At 45.4% G+C, this 20,182-nt stretch overlaps 11 protein-coding genes across 11 annotated transcripts; 2 read left to right on the top strand and 9 right to left on the bottom strand.

Moving 5' to 3' along the window:
• Positions 1-174: 174 nt before the first annotated feature.
• Positions 175-2,454, bottom strand: TbgDal_IX8750 (hypothetical protein, conserved; the record flags this gene model as incomplete). Its single annotated transcript, XM_011778763.1, has 1 exon — positions 175-2,454. The coding sequence occupies one exon, from the start codon at positions 2,452-2,454 to the stop codon at positions 175-177; it is 2,280 nt and encodes a 759-aa protein (XP_011777065.1).
• A 363-nt stretch (positions 2,455-2,817) lies between these two features.
• TbgDal_IX8760 (short-chain dehydrogenase, putative) lies at positions 2,818-4,098 on the bottom strand (the record flags this gene model as incomplete). Its single annotated transcript, XM_011778764.1, has 1 exon — positions 2,818-4,098. The coding sequence occupies one exon, from the start codon at positions 4,096-4,098 to the stop codon at positions 2,818-2,820; it is 1,281 nt and encodes a 426-aa protein (XP_011777066.1).
• Positions 4,099-4,492: 394 nt separating this feature from the next.
• On the bottom strand, positions 4,493-6,067 carry TbgDal_IX8770 (hypothetical protein, conserved; the record flags this gene model as incomplete). The annotated part of the gene is made up of 1 exon (XM_011778765.1): positions 4,493-6,067. The coding sequence occupies one exon, from the start codon at positions 6,065-6,067 to the stop codon at positions 4,493-4,495; it is 1,575 nt and encodes a 524-aa protein (XP_011777067.1).
• An 832-nt stretch (positions 6,068-6,899) lies between these two features.
• Positions 6,900-8,291, bottom strand: TbgDal_IX8780 (short-chain dehydrogenase, putative; the record flags this gene model as incomplete). The annotated part of the gene is made up of 1 exon (XM_011778766.1): positions 6,900-8,291. The coding sequence occupies one exon, from the start codon at positions 8,289-8,291 to the stop codon at positions 6,900-6,902; it is 1,392 nt and encodes a 463-aa protein (XP_011777068.1).
• Positions 8,292-9,616: 1,325 nt separating this feature from the next.
• On the bottom strand, positions 9,617-10,234 carry TbgDal_IX8790 (vesicle-associated membrane protein, putative; the record flags this gene model as incomplete). Its single annotated transcript, XM_011778767.1, has 1 exon — positions 9,617-10,234. The coding sequence occupies one exon, from the start codon at positions 10,232-10,234 to the stop codon at positions 9,617-9,619; it is 618 nt and encodes a 205-aa protein (XP_011777069.1).
• A 967-nt stretch (positions 10,235-11,201) lies between these two features.
• Positions 11,202-11,552, bottom strand: TbgDal_IX8800 (conserved hypothetical protein, unlikely; the record flags this gene model as incomplete). The annotated part of the gene is made up of 1 exon (XM_011778768.1): positions 11,202-11,552. The coding sequence occupies one exon, from the start codon at positions 11,550-11,552 to the stop codon at positions 11,202-11,204; it is 351 nt and encodes a 116-aa protein (XP_011777070.1).
• Positions 11,553-11,853: 301 nt separating this feature from the next.
• Positions 11,854-12,798, bottom strand: TbgDal_IX8810 (hypothetical protein, conserved; the record flags this gene model as incomplete). Its single annotated transcript, XM_011778769.1, has 1 exon — positions 11,854-12,798. One exon carries the CDS (start codon positions 12,796-12,798, stop codon positions 11,854-11,856), a length of 945 nt encoding a protein of 314 aa, XP_011777071.1.
• Positions 12,799-13,393: 595 nt separating this feature from the next.
• On the top strand, positions 13,394-13,804 carry TbgDal_IX8820 (hypothetical protein, unlikely; the record flags this gene model as incomplete). The annotated part of the gene is made up of 1 exon (XM_011778770.1): positions 13,394-13,804. One exon carries the CDS (start codon positions 13,394-13,396, stop codon positions 13,802-13,804), a length of 411 nt encoding a protein of 136 aa, XP_011777072.1.
• A 578-nt stretch (positions 13,805-14,382) lies between these two features.
• On the top strand, positions 14,383-14,727 carry TbgDal_IX8830 (hypothetical protein, unlikely; the record flags this gene model as incomplete). The annotated part of the gene is made up of 1 exon (XM_011778771.1): positions 14,383-14,727. The coding sequence occupies one exon, from the start codon at positions 14,383-14,385 to the stop codon at positions 14,725-14,727; it is 345 nt and encodes a 114-aa protein (XP_011777073.1).
• A 441-nt stretch (positions 14,728-15,168) lies between these two features.
• TbgDal_IX8840 (hypothetical protein, conserved) lies at positions 15,169-16,764 on the bottom strand (the record flags this gene model as incomplete). Its single annotated transcript, XM_011778772.1, has 1 exon — positions 15,169-16,764. One exon carries the CDS (start codon positions 16,762-16,764, stop codon positions 15,169-15,171), a length of 1,596 nt encoding a protein of 531 aa, XP_011777074.1.
• Positions 16,765-18,357: 1,593 nt separating this feature from the next.
• On the bottom strand, positions 18,358-19,920 carry TbgDal_IX8850 (hypothetical protein, conserved; the record flags this gene model as incomplete). Its single annotated transcript, XM_011778773.1, has 1 exon — positions 18,358-19,920. The coding sequence occupies one exon, from the start codon at positions 19,918-19,920 to the stop codon at positions 18,358-18,360; it is 1,563 nt and encodes a 520-aa protein (XP_011777075.1).
• Between the last annotated feature and the right edge of the window lie 262 nt (positions 19,921-20,182).

A 20,182-nucleotide genomic window follows, 5' to 3' on the forward strand; every position in this document is an offset into this window, starting at 1 on the left:
TCGGTGGGTAGTCGCTGCAAAACCTTCGCGCCCAGGTTAGTGACGCCCAAGAGCATTATATCTGCGAGCTCGCGCCGAGAGGTGGAAAGGGAAAGCAAAACGTTACGAAGTATCCGCTACCACGTGCCGCCGACGGCACCAGGCGCATACCCCATATAATTCCCCCCTGTGCTGCTATGGACCGTCAGCAAGGTGTTGCTCCCACAAGATACCATCTGCTCCTACTGTGTAGTAACGCAGGTTATGCTCCCAAACGTCATTCTTAGCATAATATTCCGAATTGTGTCGTTGTTCAGTGGTGCGGTTAACGGTGTAACACGCCCGCGGAGCTGGGCCGTAGGTAAAAGGAATCCGGTCCGGGAATGGCCAGACACATGGTGGAAGATACTCCCGCCGGCAGACGGATTGTCCAGCTGGTTCAATAAAGGACTCTACGGCATCCTGAACTGACGGTTCCGTCGGATAACAGGAACTGACGGAGCACAACGAAACCTCAGAGTGGCCTTTCGCCTTCCTCAGTAAGAAGGTGCATCCTTCAGGGTTTCCAGATTTCTCGTCCATCCCCTCTTGGTGTTGCCTCTCACGTTGATGGTACTGACGGGTCGCAGTTGCGACCAACTTCGAAAGGATGTCACGGAGGCAGCTCCAAGCGCTTTGGACTTCAGTGTCGTTAGAATATTCGTGAAGAACTTGATTCGCAAGCGTCGCGGACGAAAATTGCTCAATCCCAACAACCGCACTCGAATATGCATTGACTCGATACACATAGAGAGCCGCGGTTGGGTTACAATGAAGCAAGACCCACATGTATATTACTTCCTTTTTGCTAAAGTTTTCATATAGAAGGGTCCGCTCATCGTCGGGCGCTGTGTTGTAACCTTTGCAGTTGTACTCCATCTTCACCAAGCGGAAAACTGGTTTCGGTTCTTTAAGGTCGAACACGCAGTTCGTCATACATAAAAATGCAAGATCAGCACCAAAGGAGACTTCGGAGTAACACTTGCTTTCCCCACCATCAGGGCCACTGCACCGGCCTCTGGTCGGCAAACGCAACTCGGCGTCCACCAAACGCTTCATGGCCATTGCACTAATATTACGCCGCGACTCGCAGCTTGGTGGAAGAGGTTTCTCAATGCTGATATCGAGGCACTGCGCTGATGGGGACCATGTGCAACTTACCGGTATGCAGAATTCCCCGCGAAACGACGACAAATGCGCTGTGGCCAATTTGAACAGCGCCGACTTGCAAACCCTGAGGGTGAAGAAGGTCCCCACAATGTCTTTGCAAGGGAGCGCTGGAGGCCGTGCCTCTGCCACCTCCTGTTGCTGCTGACCCTGAGACGATACGTCCTTTTCCACAACTTTAGCACCCGCTACGTTTGAGGTGTGTAGTGCAGGCTCCCGTTCGTTAAGCCATTGCACTCCTAAAGGCAGCGTGGGCGGAACGGCGGCCGACGGAAGGACGCGAGTGAGACCTTTTGACTGACGCTCTTCAATGGTTTCAGCGACGCGATGCGCACAGAGATGACGGGTGCGCTCACACAGAGTCGCCGTTGGCTTCACCCCGGTTGATGCTGCAATGCTTTTGCGGAGATCACAAATAACCTCGGAGAAATTGACCCCACCGCCCCCACCACCACAGGACGACCCACCAAGGAGCCCACGCAACAACTGCGACTCCAATCGGTAACGCAGCCACTGCTTGGCATATTGCTCCACGTACTCGTCAATGTAATTGTGGTTCCAACAAGCCCGGTGAGACTGCTGTGGCATCTCGTCGCTTCTGGTACGTTTGTTATACCCTGTTTCACACTTACAAGCCTCACATGCAATCATTTCTTCTTTTAACTTGTGGCGGTAAGCTGCCTGCTCCCGCTGAACTAAATCAATGACAGTACTAAGATCCGGATAGTCTTCCGTTGGGTTTGGAATAATGCCTTCCTCCAGGTATCTTTTCACCCAAGAGTAATAGTGTCGATGTTGTCCCCGTGTGAGGCATGAAGTGCACATGGAGAGCCGCTTTGACGAATTGGATTTCATGATGGCGAGCGCAGCGTTGTAGTCGACCCGCCTACGCGTGTCATCTTCCATAGCATCTTCCTCACCAAACGCTTCCTCCAGATACGATTCATTTACCCCCTTTAACTCTTCACGAATCTCCGCACACCGGGGGTGCCGCCGCAGCGCCGTTAAAAGTGCCTCCGCATCTTCAGCGGGTAGCTCTAATGTGGGCGAGGCATTCAACAACATTTCCTTGCCATGGTAAACCCTTGCATTACCGGTACCGTCGCTGCTCTTACTACACAACCGGATAACTTCAGGAACAATAACATCCTTCTCGCTTGGGAAGCCATCTACCGGAGCTCGCATAGGTACAGAGAACTGAGGAGGAAGAAATGCGCCATGCTCCTGCTGCCGTTTCTCCTCCAGAGCGGGCGACGGAAGCGATGTCATACCCTAGTGTCACATAGTGAGAAGAAAAACAAGAAGTCAAAAGAGCCAGTGTGAGATTTTCTACCATTACTGCCGCCACCATTGTTGCCAGTACTTTAACAGGTGGTGATATGAGACGGAAAGTTCAACCATAAATGCGACGTGCTCGAGCTGCTCCAATGAATAACATAACAGCACGTTCCTCAACGCCAGCGCACGACTAGCAACCGCAAAAACAATTTGGCGCAAAGACAGGAAAGAAAAATCCCCGGGGCGGCCCCCGTAGTGCACCGCCTCTACCACGTCTTTTTGCAGCTCCCGATCAAACGCCGGTAGTCAACCCTACTTTCCGCTCCCGTCTCGCACTTACGACTACACTCACGTTCACAAAAGTTTTACTGCAATAAGTCGCCTGGGTAGGTCTACCTTTTTGGTGCGTAACTTTGGAACTCGTGGAGTGTCCTTTTGTAATTCTATTTGCATATTCGCCCACGCGCAAAATTCCTCCGCCGCTTTCATGTCCTTTGCGTATGCAGAGAGGCAACAGTTACTGCTCTTCTCACCATACTCGCCATCGCAAAGGTAATATCCACCTTGCACCAACCGCTCCTCCTCAACAGCCATCCGCAGCACCACCTGCGCTCCATCTGTCCATGTTTTACCAATGAGCAGCGAGGGATAGTAAATTAAATAGTCCAGTACGAAAGTAGGGAAGAGATCACGGTACAAATGCGTTGTAATGATACCGGGGTGACAACAGGCAACGGAGACCCGGGGTAGCGGTTGTGACGGTTGAGCTCCCCCGGTGGTGGGAAGGTAAAGGGAAGAAACACGCTGTGCAAGGATATTTGTCCACCAAATCATGCACAGTTTGGAAAGCCCATAATAACCCACAAAGTTCCATAGAGTAAAATCCCGTGGCCCGGCATCCTCACTGAGCGGTGCCCTGCTGTGGAGCTCTTTCAACATCTCCAGAGGACCCTGTTGTGGGGCGACGCCCAAAAACGTGTGGCAGCTGGATGCAATATTAACAACCCGCGACGACGCCCCAGTCCGCAGCGCTGTCTCATCCAGTAGCGGAAGCAACAACTCTGTGAGAAGCATCGGCCCAACCACGTTAGTCGCAATCATCTCCTCCATCCCTGTACCATCACAGCGGTGAAGACGCCGGCGCAACACCCCAGCCGCATTCACCAAAAGTGACAGAGATAATTGATCTTTCTGTCCAGTCACAACCTCGGCAAAATCTCGCACGCTGCTCAGATCCGACAGGTCCAATACACCAACAACGATTGCACAGCCAGAAGGATTCCGCACCATAATTTTCTTCCGTGCCTCAAGCAGCCGTTCTTCACTGCGCCCCGCCATGACCACACGCCAACCATGTTCAACAAGTTGCTGCGTAACGGCAAAACCAATGCCGGAAGATGCCCCCGTGACGAGGGCTACACGAGAGTTTTTACCCGTATTAGCAGGCCACCGACAACTGCGGCCCTTCGCCTTTCTGCGGCAAATCAGACAACTGCTAATCATGAGAAGTGTAGTTGAGACGCCCGACATATTGACCCGCCAAAACCAACCAAAGAGGTGGGTGAACGCCCAAATTAAAAGAAACTGACACATTGTTATTGCTGCCTGCATCTCAGATGACTCGACATGCAACATCGCCCCGCCAGATTACACTACTTGGACAATATGTGTATCTTTCCACTATCAGTGACTGAACGTGCCGACGGCGGTGGCAAATTCTATCCACTTAATGTACCAAATGTAAATTTTGTATATATGCGTTCACTCATTTGGATGTGGGGAGGGAGTGAAATGGCAATATGCTAACAAGTACATTAAGCGAATAAACTTCCCTACCACCGGAACTAGTAGCCGCATCACCAGCACTCATAGATTTGTGTCACCACAGGTTTATGCGTGCGCAAAATAAATAAATAACTATTTACTGTGAGATGATGTTAATGTATTAAGAGGGCGAGGAAAGCGCAGCCCCTCGAAACACTACGCGTACCGACCGCAGGCGCTGCCAAACACTTACCCACGCTATGCGTTACACTGGGCTTCTTAACTCGTCCTGCCACTTCTGCGACCCTGAGAAACTGTGCCCCAACTGGTCCTCGCGCTTCATCTGCGCGTAATCACCCTCGTCCCAAACCTCATCACCTTCCGCATAAGTCAGCCGAACGGTTGTATCTGTCAAGTGTTCAACGTAATGATTCACTAAAAATCCTTCGGAGTACCGCTTCGCCGCCAACCGGAGTTGCTCCAACAAATCCTCCCCACCAACGTCACCTTCATCGTTATTATCCCCTGTAGCCACGCATCCCTCCTCGTTACCCATTGCGAGTTCCTCCGACGGATCAAGTGAATCGCTAAGTGACTCAGCGGTAAACAAATCTTCAGTGGACTCATTTCTTCCGCCCTCCGATTGTCTCCCCGCCTCTCTCGTCTTCATATCCGCCTCACTGCCCAGATCCGCCCGGGCGCGGTTATCCATCAGTAGTATTTCGCCGCAATGAACAAAAGGGTCGCCCTCAGCTCCCGTTACTGGAAGCTCAATCAGTGGGTCACCTTCCAACACCACCCGAATGGGATTCACCGCGTGGACGTACCGCGCAAGAGACTTTTGGATACATTTGGGGGCACCGAGTGTCACGCAGTTCTTCACGTCAAAGCCGCGGGCGTGCAAAAGTAACGCGAGGCAGAAAGCAACTGCCCCACCAACACCGTGACCGACAAGGACGGTGGACCGATACGCGTGCAATGGGGTCTCCACCATTAACGCATCACACAGCCGCAGGGCCACACTGAGGTACTCCGCATGGAACACCGTACCGCGCAGCTCCTCCGCCTCCGCGATTTCCACACGCTCCACGTCACGAGACCAGTCGTATGTCTCACACCGTACGTAAACAATTTGCTTATTGAATGTTTCATCAACTTCCACAACCACATTCTCCTTCCCATGCGACATGTGATGAGCTGTAACACCGCTACGAGTTCCTACGATTGCCTCTGTGACTTGCCATGACGTCAGCCTACCGGGCTCCGCAACAGCGTCCCTGCCGCCGCCGGTTTCTTGCAGTCTGTGAAGAATAAGTAAACGCTCGCCGTACGGAATGAGCGCATGCTGCATGATGCGATTCTGCCTGTCGGAGGTCGCCTCCTCCTCCACCTCGTCACGATCCAACTTCTTCTCCTCAAACTGGCAGTAGCGAACATAATTTCGTTCTACCGTCTGCTGGTAGTGGACATTCCCCACTCCGGCAGACAAAACCTGAAGCATAGAAGTAAGGGCCGTATTGCCTGGTGCACGCAACAGTAACTCAGCTAACCCATGCACCTGCTGTAGTTCCTTCGCAATGAACTTCCCGTACTGCGCAGTCAAACCCCGCTGCTTTTGGAACTTCCTTCTTCCACCACGCGCATCCCCGCTCCCATCGTGGAGCAGATGCCTATACTGCTGTCGGTTCCGCTCCGCCCTCTCAAGGAAGCGACGGCCCACATATTGCCTGAGTCCTTCAGTTTGGTAGAGTGGGCAGTCACGCGTAACTTGTTCCGCAACTTTGATTAAACGGCGATACGCGACTCTGGTGTCGATGCGGATTGCGGATGGCACACTCATCGTTGCAGGGTAACGGCAGCCCCTCTTTTGTCTGTTATTTCCTTTCCTCCCTTTTCCCCTTTCTTTATTTTTTGATCCCCCCCCCCTTGATTCCCAACTGGAAGGAGAGAAAGGGTTTCGTAACCCACACCTAATGCTGTGTTTGAACGGTCTGTGAGAAAAAAAGGAACGACTTTTGCACGATGAGTGCAATCACGTCGTGGCACCGCTTCCCTTTGCAACAAAGCATAGAAACGAGTTATCCGTTCCAATATTTAAAAACAAAAAGGAAGCGCATATGGGAGTTTGAAAAATACCTCAGGCGGTAGAGCAGTCCGGAAACCACAAAGCAAAAATAATAACAATAACAATAACAGAGTATCAAACGCGAAAAGAAAGGATTCCGTAATAGGCATTAAACCTGCAATTTGAAGTGGTTGCTGCGAAGTAAAAACAATCGATAAAGAAAGGAACTGGTGGGTCGTGTAGGGGACCGGAAGGGGAGAGGGAAAAGCAGACAAATGGAAATGTTAAGCACCTTTTTCTTGAGGGTGAGACCTACTTTACATTCCATGGTAAATGATAGGGGCATACAAGAGAACCTTTTGCCGCCAGAAAAAAAAAAAAAAAGTGGCACGGCAGACCCTGATCACCACTTTGCCACGTAAAACAAACCAAATGAAACAATCAAGGGTACGTTACACGTAAACCCACTTCACTTTACTCCCACAGTTGTAACCCTAACCCTAACCCACACCCTCTAAGGGAATACATTTATATATTTATAAATATATGTTCTACCGCATTGATGAAGTGAGAAGTCGCCTCTTCACGACGGGTTCGCCTCCAATCCCTATGCGGAATGGTCTTCCTTTGCGTTTAACGGAAGGCCAACAATGTCTTTGCCCCATTCCACAATGAGGTCCCCCTCCTTCACATCCCAAGCGTAGCGCAAGAGCCATGGATGTGTTTGGTTCATGCACTCAGCGAAGTAGGGGCTGACAAAGGCATTCGGATCTCCACCATGTGGTTCAACGGGCCGAAGTTCCTCCGCATCACACATGGCACAGTGCAGCGTTGTTTGGGCTCCATCTTCAGGGGACTTTAGGAAGAGCAAACACACGAGCTGGTACGCACAGGCCACAAAGCCACTAAAAACGAGGTCTCGCGAGAAGTTTGTGCCCACACAACCGGGATGAAGGCTGCAAACAGCGATGCCGTGGTGCCGGGCAATGTGGTGAGCGTGATATATATTGAGCAGCTTACTGGTCCCATAACGGGCAAAGGCGTATAGGAGTGTAGACGACGTTAGTGCGCCAAGGGCGTTAGCCTCACCACTATTGAGTGCCTTCAGAGCCTCCAATAGGCGACCGTTAAGTTTACAATCAGCTGCTCCCCGGGAGAACAGCAAACGCAAGAATCCACCTTCATGTAACACCAGCTGTGGGTATCGGTGAGCCGCAGAGGAAACGTATACTACACGGCCCCTGCTTTGCTTCAATACGGGTATAAGCAGCTCAGTTAAAAGCAGAGGGCCGAGAAAATTAACCGCCGTGTGAAACTCCAGTTGCGGATTGAACCGACTGAACTCCAGTCGTCGACGCATCATACCAGCGTTGTTGACCAACACGTCAAGACGATCATAAGATGCCCTAAACCGGTCCACAAAACGACGTACACTACTGAAGTCATCACACTCGATGCAGAACCTCCCGTCGACGATGACTGTGGAGGGCACCTCCCTATACTCTTGACCTTTCGTATCCTTAAGCCGTCGTTGCTCTGCCTTTTCCCTAATCCTCCCCGCGGTTATTTCGCTGAGTGACGCATCCCGACAGGTACATATCACGCGATACCCCTCTACTGCCAGTCCTACCGCAGTCCAGAACCCGATGCCGGAGTTCGTCCCCGTTACGATAGCAACGGGCCGCTCCTCATCCTTCATGTCCCGCGTCATGACAAACACGGAACGTGACTCATCCACTACAGAAGATGTTGGTTTGTCCAGACTAACACTACTGCCTGTGCCTTTACAGCAACTCACTTCATCTCCTCGCCTTCGCGGCCTTGCTCTGTTACGCACACCGCTAGCCACCAACCGTTGTAGCACAAGCCACACCGGCACTGCTACCACCAGAAATTGATTAGGCAAAAACGCAAATGAAGCAGCCGCCGCGCAAGCAGTACATAAAGCTCCCAACTCACTGTGGTAACCAGCCGGCACGAAACCCAACCCAACACCCATTCCCTCTTCCCACTCTTCACCACTATTTGTTTTCCCCTACCCTATTCAATCGTTGAAACTTTAGCGTTTCTTTTGTCCTTTCCAGTAATTTCCCCCTTCGTAAATCACACTCCCTTAATTCCCCACAAATATATACATATTATGGAAGAAGATGTCAGTAAAGAGAGGAAACAAAAAAAAATCCGTTACAGTGTTATAAAGTTTGGCATTTCAAAAAATTGTGTTGCACAGACAAGAGGAGGCATCAAAGCAATTAAAATACGTGAGTGAATCATACAGCACGAGCATTGAATAAAAACAGAGATGTCTAGTTCACAAAACTTGATGATCGAATGAAGGCATCTGCGGCACAACAACGATGGAGCAAATTTTGCAGTTGAGCCGTCAAACATGGACATTCAAGTGCAGAAGCTGGGTGAGGGAAAAAGGGAAGGAAACGGAAGGGTTTGATGAAAGTAAAATAAAAAGAAAGTAAAAGCGATTAATCACAATCGCTTTAGTGCCTCCACATGAATTTGCAATACAAAGAATGTGTCATCATGTCCCTCCTCCTTCCTTCCCTTTATCAAATACACTGAAAAGGGTTTTGTCATAAGAGGGTTCCTCTGAGAGAGTTTAGTTAGCGCCATGCAGCTGCGGAAGTATCGGCAACCTCTACTCGCTTCACAGAACGTAACATCCAACCGTATTTTCACACACAAATGCGAGCACAAAACTCTGATTCTCCCCTCCCCTTTCCTTTCCCTCCTTCCACACAAACACACACACACACATATATATAAATATAAATATAAATAAATAAATAAATATATATATATATATATGCAAATACCCTTGACACTCAACTCCCTTAGTTCCGTCCTCTTTGTTTCATTTCCCACTTAAGTTTATCTCTCCTTCCTTTTTTTTTTCGTTCGGTTCATCATCCGCACATATGGACAGGTTGAGTTGCGCGTCGCTAAATCGTAAGCTCTTGCATAAAGCACAAAAAAAAACAAAACGCTGTGAGCTTAACAGGAAATAAACGAGTAACAACTCAGGGATCTATACAACTCAGCATATAACAAGTTTTGAAAATATATATACTCCACAGCTCTCACCGTTGCAACCGGTTGGGTCCAAAGAAGAAAAAAAGTGAGAGGACACAGACAGAGAGAAAGCTATAGAAAGAAAGGGAGAGATAGAGAGACCGTGTCTGTGGGAAAGTAAATTAAAGGTGAGGGAAGGGAAAAAAAAAAGAAACAAAACAAGTATGAGCGAACGACATAAAACAAAACAAAACAAAACGCAGAACGATCACGTGAATATGGGAAGTACACACCAGCTCACATGACGGTGCAACACCCAGAGTTTGTTTTCTTGGCTTGCTTGTAGAAGGTTTTGCTCGCCATTCCCAAATCCTCACTTTGTGCGACGAGGTCATCAATTTTCTGCCCGCGTTCAATAATCTGATCAATGGCGTTGTACATGATAACTTTGGTGTCTTCTATATCTCGTTTGATCTTCAGAATCTTATCCTGTTCTTCTGGTTTCTGGTATTTCTCCAAAGTTTCCGTCAAATGTGGCCAACTGAGGAAGTTATCTTCCTTCCCATCAACGAGGTCGTATTTGCCGCGAAATGTGGTTTGGAATTGCTGAACGAGATCACCAAGTAACGTAAATGCCACACGGGAGTTATATTCCACATCACTAATGGCTAAAGCAACCAACCCATCGAGTGTCGCATGAGCAAAGACAACATTGCCATTTTCTGTTATTTGTGTTTTAACACCTTTGGCCACGCGGTTCGATACGGTACGGGTGAGAAACACTATGAATTCCCTTGCGGAGTTCCGCTGGAAGAATCCAAATGAACTAACGTCGATGGCCTGAGAGCATATGACGGGTTGCTTCTCCACACCACTTGGGTAGGGTTTTACAATTGCCAGGGAGTAAAGCTTCATCGCAATGTTAATAATAAAAACAAAATCAACAACTACGACAATATATGTATGCACACCAAAGAAGGCAAACGAAAAAAAAAAATTCTTCTACCACAGACCTCTTCTTTTTGTTCCCCACTTTGTGCTCCTCCACTTCTCAGACGCCTATGTTTTTTTTTCTTTTTCTTTTATAGCAATTAGAACACAAAGTAGAAAAGAAGAGTTAAATACGCTTATATATACTTACGTATGTCACTTAAACGTAGCAGAGCTGCTGCCCACGTATAAATAATAAGTAAAGTAATACGTGAATTGTTAGAGCTGATTATATGTCATATTTAACTCTCAGCTCCCGCCCTCCCCTTTTTTTCTTGCTTTTCTCTTGTGATATAATTGGTGATGGCGCCTTCTTTTTCCTTTTTTTCCTTCTCCCTTTCTGCTTTTGTTGTTGTTGTTGTTGTTGCTTTTATTGTCAATGCTGACCGAAATGGTCGGTTTTCAACTACCTTTCCTCCTTCCACGCGCGACACAAAAAGAAAGAAACTAAATTAAGGGAAAATATCAGTAACAATGATAATAATGATAATAATAGAATGAGAATGTAGGATAAGGCAACCAGGAAAGAAAAAGCGTATGTGAACGCAAACATATATATATATATATATATATATATATACGGTGATGTTTAATGATGAAGGAACTTAAGTAAGACGGGGGAGGAAAGGGGAGAAACAAACAAATAATAAGAAAACAACAACAACAACAGCAACAACAAAAAAGAAAAGAAAGGTGCCACAATCTGCTTCCATTTTGTACTTAAAAGCGGAATGACTGTTTCTTTGTTCTTCCTTCTTTTTTTTTCCTTTTTTCAAGTGAACCAAAGCACAGACGCTCATAAATTATATTCCCATGCCTCTTCCCTTTTTCATCCATTACTCGCAATTTACTTCGCACATCAAATCGCCGATACTTCCCCCTCCCTTTTTTTTTAATCCGGCTCTCCTTTTTTTTTAAAAAAATGAAGAGAAACATATGAGGTATATAACTTTTCAATAATAATAATAACAGTAACATAACAGCAATAACAACAAATGAGTCGTAAAACAGCTGCGAAGGAATGAAATGAAATGATGAGTAAGCCGAGCGGTCTCAAAGGAAACAATACGAAACTGAGCAACCACACGGAACACACGTCAAAAAAAAAACGAACTAAAAGGAAATTATAAAAAAAAGAGAGGGAGAGAGAGAGAGCGGGATCCAACCACATATGCCCACAAATAAAAATCCAGCAAAAAGAAAAAAAAACGGCCGAAAAGAAAAAAAAAGAAAAGAAGAACATGAAACTTTAAAAGGGGAAAATAGAGCAATCAACACACACATAAATATGTGTATTTATTTCAATATCCGTATATAAGACGTGACAAATGCTCGAGAGTAATGATCTCATATCCCAGAACCACAATGACACCAAATAGTAATCAGAAAACGTCACCACCACCTCCATAAGGAGAAAGACACCAATACAATGTCATCAAACAAGTACAAATATAAAAACAACTCCGAAAGAATGAATATTACTTTTCTTTTTTAAAAAAAGAAAAAAGAAAAAGGAACAAGGACAAGAGGTTTTATTGCTCCCATTACGCGGAATTCAACTCCTCCCGCAGCATTTCACGACCCACAGGAGTGTACAAACTCAAATCCACGAGGAAGCGTTGTGCTAACGATATATCCACATCATTTCCCGTAAAGCGTGCACTGACTTCCTTGCAATTGTCCGGGACGGAAAATACCGATGGATGCGGTTCCGCGGGGACAAAATTATAAAAGTCCAACGTGACAGTTGTGTCCTGCATGAGGCGCTCAAGTTTGTCTTCGTATGGTCCTTCAGGGACTGCCACTTCATCAAAGAAAAGACCTCCAAAATACCGCCAGTTCGGAAGCGTCATGGGGCTTCCCGTCAATTCCTTCAATGCAGTCTGCCGCCGTCGTATTTGTACCCGCCATGGCACGGCATGAAATGTACCATTGCGAATAAAATAATCCACCTCCTGCAATGGGCCCACACCACTTCGGCTATACCCCGTGTAGCGCCAAACCTTCACACCGCGGACGAGACTTGACTCCGCGTGCCTAACAAACTCATCCGGAACTCCAAACCCCGTAAGGCCGCGGTTTAACGCAAACGAGCGACAGGAAATTCTCTCATCACCTCCCCTACCACTTTTCTTTTCGCTACTATTGTTATTATTGTTGTTATTATTGTTGTTGTTATTTTTGTTGCCGCTGGCGGTGGTGGTGGTGATGGGCGCGATGCTTTCGAACACGAAACCGCGTCCCAGTTTACCATCTGCAACAAACGAGTACTGAAATCCCATAAAAAAGTTATCGACGCGCAACCTCTTGGATTCATTGGAGGCGTAAATGTTTCCACTCTGTGCTACGGGTGGGGAAGAAATGAAAGGAATTGTGGTACCGGTAGTGACGTAAAAGCTGGGAGGAAATGGCAACAACACGGCTGCAACCGAATCCAAACACGAAGCCAGCAGAAACACTTTTGCTACGAGCATAGCGGCTGGTATCATGAGGTGATAACCTTTTATGTCTTTCACTATATAAAACCTTGTGGTGTGACAAAACCGAAGGGGGAGGGAGGAAAAAGAAAAAAACACACACACAAATAACAGAAAATGAATCAAATAAAACGAGTTAAAAGACAGACAAAAGTCTCCATAAAATAAACAGCGGCCTTGTGACCGTCACGTACCCCATGGAATTTAACAACAAATGCGTTATGCGAAGAGAATACGGAATAAAAATGTTGGCCGGGCGTGGCTGCGGGGAACCACACGTATAAATATGAACAGATCTATATATATATATATATATAGATATATATATAGATAGATATAGATATAGATATAGAGATGCGTGTATGGAATGAAAATGGAAAAAAGCAAAAACTTGGCAACTGTTGTAAGACGTGTAATCGATGTATTGGCGAGTGGGTGGGGGTATATGCGTGTGTGGGAGGGGAGGGCGATCCTGCCACTATATAAAAAAAAGAAACAAAAAAAAAAGGGAACAAAACAAAACAAAGTTGGAAAAGCAGGAAACAAATGGAAGGATAAATAAATTTATCAGCTTGTTTGTTTTGGGTTTGGTTTGTTAAACCTCATCATGCATTTCTACCAGCCATACACACATACACACACACACAAACACCGCCAACACACCTTGCAAGTCCTCTGTGCACATTTCATATATATATATTATCCAACACACAAATGCACAAACGACAAAGAGAGTGTAACCAAATTTGCAATGCGTAAAAAAAAAAAAATACTTCCCCTTGATTCCTTGCGTTTTTTATTCCTTCTTATTTCTTTTCCTATAATTCCGCTTTCTTTTGCATATCCCATTAGGTTTTTTTTTCTGTTTGTATTCCAATTACGCCACTACTCTTTCCTCCTTTACCTTCACCTTTCTGTTCGTTTCTTTTCTTTTCTTTTTCTTTTTCTCTTTTTTTCTCTTTCTCTTTATCTCTTTTCCTCTACCTCCTCCCGCAACCAGCCTTTGAAGAAATATTAAAACAACCAAACAAAATACCGTAAACAAGAAAAATAAAAAAAAAAGAAACAAACAAAAAGGTGAAGGTACAGGCAAAGAAAAGAAAGAAGTGGAATTGGGAGTAATCATGATGATGATTATGTGTTGTGAGCCATAAGCCATGAAGCCGAACTCCAACAACAAATACAAAAGTAAAAAGGAAAAATGAAAGTGAAAGAGTGAAGGTCAGAAATTGGAACATCAGCAGTAACAAATAAAGAGAAAAGGAAACCACAAGGTTTCATATCACATGTAAAAAAAAAAAGAAAAAAAACTAGTAGAATCAGAGAACAACAACAACAAAAAAAGGAAAAGAAACTCCTTCACCATCGAAGGGAGAGGGAAAAAAGAAAATGAAAAAAAAAAGAGAAACAGAGAAAGAAATAAAGAAATAAAGGAGGAAATCCCTTCCCCTTCTCCTTCTCATCCTTCCCTTTCCCTTTCTTTTTCTTTTTCTTTTTCTTTTTCCCTCTCATTCATTCATCATCTTTTTCAAAACAAACACAAAATGCAACCAAAGCAAATACATATATATATATATATATTACACAATCACACCTATGCACAAATACAAACACCTGGCATGTAATGCAACAGGCAATTTATGTTTTTTTTATTTATTTTTTTTTGTTCTTCCTCTTCTCGCCTTCTTTCTTTTTTTTTTTCTCTTCTCCCTTCGTATATATCACGCTCCGTTGTTCATCATTGATTCCCTCACCGCCAAATTACATAAAAACACAAAACCGAAACGCCCCGTTAGTCGCGTGGTTTCAAGGGATGGTTACAGTTACTGCAGTAAATTCGAGTCACAATGTAGAGGTGTTGGAACAAAGCGTAAAACAGAAAGAAAAAAAAAACAAAGTCAAATGAACAAACAAATAAAGAAAAGAAGAAACGAACTTTAAAAAAAAAAAAAATCACGCCCTCCATGTACAAACAAGGGGCCAAGAATCAAAGGAAGTGGTCACAACTACGACAACACATCTATCTTTATCCTTTCCCCCTCATTCTGTGCAGGATATGCACTGACAGGAGAAAAGAGGGAATATTTTTTTTAATAAAAAAAAAGAAAGAAGAGAGTGAAGAATGTGGAGGGGAAAGGGAAGAGCTGAAGGATGAAGATTTTAAAAAAAAAAAAAAGGGCACCAACCAACTAACAGCGAGCGCCTTTGAACCTTCCTCCCACAATTTCCCACCGTTTTTTTTCTGTTCCCTTCCCATTTTTTTTATTAAAAAAAAACTCCCTATTTGTCTTTTATCGCGTATGGTTTGGTTGCGGTTGGTGTCGATAGTAGCGTCGACAAATATAAATAAACAAATATATATATATATATTTTTATATACTGCTACCGGTTCCTATGCTTACGTCGGTTCGCCTTCTCACTACCGCCACTAACGGCCTCTACTGTTGCCTGTAGTTGCCGAAGCAGTGAGACGCCGTTACCGCCGTCAGATTTAAAGTGCAGTGCTCCCGAAGGTTTCTGCGCTACTGTCCCCGAGGCGGGGCGCTTCCATTGCTGGCTTTGAAGGCCGATAAGCTGCCGTAATTCCTCAGATGCCGTTAGTTGAGGTTCCACAGCGGGGTGACGGGAGTCGGGTCCCTTCTGAAGGTCCGGATGCGTCGAGAAGAGTGGCACATCCTCCGGTAGTCCCAATACATCCAACATGCCGCCGCCGCCACGAACTGCCGTGCACCTCGCAGCTTTTGTTGCTTGTTGTGGCGACTTTGAGGATCTGACAATAGCAACCTTCTGGTATTTTTCCTTTTGTTTTTGTCCCATTACGGGGGTGCTCCAACGGTTGGCATGCCCTCGCCGGCATTTGTCCTTGCGTGAGCAGGGACGCTTGCCATCATCGGGGTCGTGACTAAAGCGGCATGCATCCCTGGTGCAGCCTACACTAATATTCTCGCAGCATAGTCGAGTTTCCCAAAAAAATGTCTCCGATGGTTTCATCGCTGCAGCGTCCGTATCCGGTTCCTCTCTTCTATCACTTGACCTATGTTCACTGCGGTCCTTCTTCGCATTGTTTCCCTCATTCCTTTTCCTACTATTGCTCCTGTCATCGTTCCTGTTTCTGTTGTTGTTGTTGTTGTTGTCGTCGTCATTACCGTTACCGCTACCGTTACCGTTGGTGTTGGCGTTGGTATTATTGTAGGCAGCACCCTTCATGTGGTCGGTAACATCTGACAGTTTCGCTCCTTCGTTTAGTTGTTTTTCCTTAGCCTCTTCCTTTCTTTTAGCAATCGCGAGCAACCGCTCCTGAGCGGCGCGAATCAAAGGTTCATGGGAGTCTGTGCGAAGCACTTCCTTCAGTACTTCCATTGCCATCTCAAGGCCCCTGTCATTCGCTTGCCGCTCCGGATCATTGAAAGACTCCGGACAAAGTGCAATATCGGGATGAGAGCATTTATCGGGTGAGTCATCCACAATGATGGTGTTTACAGCGTTAAAACTCTTTGGGTACGAGTCAAATATCCTTTGCAAATTCTTCACCGTATGATAAGGTTTATCAGGAGTTGGCCGCGCGCCGCATGAATCACGATACAGTTGAAAAAGCAAACGGTCCTGATACCCGTTGAGCACTTTGTCAATAATAGGAATGGAGGTGCGCTCCAACCCGCTTGTCCACACGGCCACAACAAAATTGTTCATGACAAACCGCACAAATTCCTCCACACCGGGGCGATCAGCAAAACTTCCCCGACCGCGTGCCACAAGCACACCATTCAAGTCAAGCACCAGAAGGAAGGCCCGATGCACGCTGTCAAGACGTACAGTTACATCATATCCATGACGAGTGGCTATCACTGCGGTATCATTTACTTCATCAAGTGAAACAACGACGCCAATTTCCGAGCGCCCGTTCGACAGTTGCACGCGGACGTACTGGTCAACTTCAAAACGCTTCGTGCGTATGGCACATGGGGCAAAATGCTCCATTGATAGACAAAATGGTGCAACGTTGTGAGATTCAATAAACAACCCGGAGCCTTTCTTTTCTTTTTTTTTATTTTGTTGTTGTTGATGTTGTTGATGTTAAAATAAATTTTTATATTTATTTATATGTTTATATACTTTATCGGTTCGTGTCCCCCGCCCCCTCGTTACGGGATCTCTTGTGAACACGCACACGTAATCAAACAAACTTCAAGACAAAACAGAGGGAGGAATTGGAGGATGGAATGACAGTTGTTTATTGTTCCTGTTCCTCCCTTTGTTTTGCGGTATCGTCACAACACCTCTTTCCCTTTTTATGCTTGTACACAAATATATAAATATAAATATAAATAAATATATGTGTCGGTGTTTATTTGTATGTGCAGTACCTTTCCTGCTTTCTGTAGGGAGTGCTTTTTGTGTTTGTTTTCGGGTGGGGGTTTTGTGTCACTGGTGCGGAAGAAAAAAAAAAAAAGAACGATAGTGTGATTGTATGCGTCTGCTTGAAAGTGATTGGAAAATATATAAATTAACCGTTCCACTAGCCAATTACACTTTGAAGCTAATCTTTTTTTAAAAAAAAATCGAAAGAAAGGAATAGAAAGCAAAGAAAGAAAATAAATAAATAAAAGTGGGGAGAATTTTTCTTCCACGAAAAAAAAAAAAGAAACGATTGTATAAACAAACAAACAAACTTCATCCTTCAAAGAACATGTTAGTAGTAGTAAAGTGTGTAAAAGAAAATTGACCAAAAAGGTTTATTTATTTTTCACCTTTCGCCCGTTTTTATTTATTTTTTACCTTCTCCCGCTTCCTCCCCCCCCCCCCCTCCTCCTCTCTCCTGTTCCTGTGTTCCTTTTTTTTTTTCTTTTCCTCCCTCTTTTCTCCCTGTAGTGGGAGGAATTAAGAGGAGGAAAAAAAAAACAGAGTGAAATTGCACAAAATTTTCGGTGGTAGCAGGTGGGAAGGAAGAAACACAAAATTAAACAGTGAAAAGTGGAATAAAAGAGGAAAGGAGCACACACACACACACACACACATACACATAGAGAGAGAGGGAGACAAAATATTATACAGCACAAAAATTAACACCATAATGCTACAGTTTCATCATTATTATGAAAGGCGGTTAGTAACTTGAGTGACATATGCTCATGTTAAATACTTTTTTTTTCATTTTCTCATTACTCCCCATCTGTTATTATTATTATTATTATCATAATTGTCATCACTAATGTTAGCTGCATCTCCCCACGCCCCCCCCCTTTTTCCCTTCTCAAGTAATAACAATGACAATAATAACACTATGACGCGCAGTGACAAAATGAGAAGGGAAATACATTAGGCATCGCCGCCTCCTCCACATAAAAGAAAAAAAAATCATAAATTTACACAAGCACAGACATATGAGAACAGAAGAGACCAACAACAACAAAAAAGGGGGGCATGATAACAATAATATGATAAGGGTAACAAGAAGGAAAATTACACGTAGATGTGAATATGCGTGCGCACGCGAGAAAATAATGACAACAATAATAATAGTAATAGTGGTAATAAAGCAAGTAAAGAAGGAAAGACAACATATGTGGACATTTAACTTGGTTCAACGTATGACCGCCACAGCAACAACACCGCCCACAACCCAACAAGCCCCATAACCGATATATTAAACCACATCGGATATACCTGCATCCATGTCACCTCATCAGCCGCCCGAAGTATATCTGCGCCACCGCCCCACGTCTCATTAACATGTGATCGCAACAATTCTCGAATACCATCACGTAACGTCATGAAAGAGGCCTTTCGCTGCCTTTTACTGTTCGTATTATTCCCTTTTTCTTTTGTCCCGTTAGAAAGGTTCCCACCCTTCGTTAACCGTTCCCGCTGCTTATCATTCCTCTCTTCCTCCTCTTCCTCCCTCTTCATGTCATCCAACGCATCCTTAGTCACGACACGCATATTAATTACGTCGAGTCTTATGAGTTGTATAAACAAAGAAACTAACATCGACTCGATATCCTTTTGAGATCCAATTGTAATTTCGACACTCTCAAGTGGATCACAAAAGCGTCTCCCCGGGAGTTCAGAAGCAAAGACCTTGACAGTGGGAGCAATGTGGATCACCTCCAGTCGGCATGGCACACCATAAAATCGAATGCGTGGAACAAGTAATTGAGATCGCGGCGCCTTTGCACGGAAAAGCATCAGCACCGGACTACAGCTCACAACAGACATGTGACCATGCTCGCATAAACGGCGGTACAGGAAAGGAAGAAGATCGAACATGATATTATAATCCCTACAACGTTTACAGTTATCCGAGTAGTAATACACCAATGCAGGAGGTGTCACCAGAGGGGGAGGTAAGTACGGATATGAGCGGCGTCTGAAGAATTCTCTGGGGAGCCCAATGTTAGATTTACCGGACTGATTATGCGTCCCCGTCGAGTTTGAAGAGGAAAACAATACCGGTGGTTCTATGTGTGGTCCAATGAGTCTCTCCAAATCCACCCATGGAATATACGGAGGTCCGACATGACGGTCACGAGCGACAGCCGCTTGTGCTTCCAGCCACCACTCCCTCACCGCCTGCACATAATGGGCAATTTGTTCCGGCTCACTGTCCTGTTCCTCAAGATTAATGGCGCGCACAATATGTCGCCCCCTCACATTCCATGCGTAGTATTCAGTGGCCTGTGCAATAATCCCCGGTTTAACCATTAGCCACGGCATATTCTGATACGTTTCCTTCACCCTCTTGGCATACACAGTCCTCACATCTTCCGTGTCATTTGCAATACCTTCCAAGTTGTTGGTTAATCTTAAAACCTCATCCATTACGAAGTTGTGTGCCTCAGGAAACATACCCACCGTGCGGTTGGCGCGAATCCATTGCTCCATCTCCAAACGAAGTGACTGTTCATCAAATGACGACCACGGCTTTTGGCAGAGGGCACTGCAAAAAAGGGAAGAAGGCAACATGCGACGCGCCAATCGGTCATGGAAATGATGCACCAGGGGAAGACTGGGACATTGAGATGTCAAAGTGCTTCTTTTCTCTGGTATGCAGTCCGCAACAACCGCGCGGGTGACGACAAGAGAAAAAAATGATAAGGTAACTAAAATTATCCAAGTTTTCATATTGCATTGCATTTTTGCGTATTTACTCCTGCTATTTCTTACTTTCCCTCCCCCCTCCTCCTCCTCCTCCTCCCTTTTATTCTTCCTTGTATAATTGATGGTGTCGCCCCTTTCTTTTTTTTTATTTACTTTTTTACTTTTTTCACCTTCCTACTTCTTTCCCCTTCTACTACGCCGTTACACGGGCCACCAAACACCTAAGGCGGGAAGAGGTTAATGTTCAAGGGAATGAAAATTCAAACGCAAAAGGAAGATAATAAGAAGAGAGAAAAAT

Source organism: Trypanosoma brucei, chromosome 9, assembly GCF_000210295.1.
Source record: "Trypanosoma brucei gambiense DAL972 chromosome 9, complete sequence".
Classification (NCBI taxonomy): domain Eukaryota; phylum Euglenozoa; class Kinetoplastea; order Trypanosomatida; family Trypanosomatidae; genus Trypanosoma; species Trypanosoma brucei.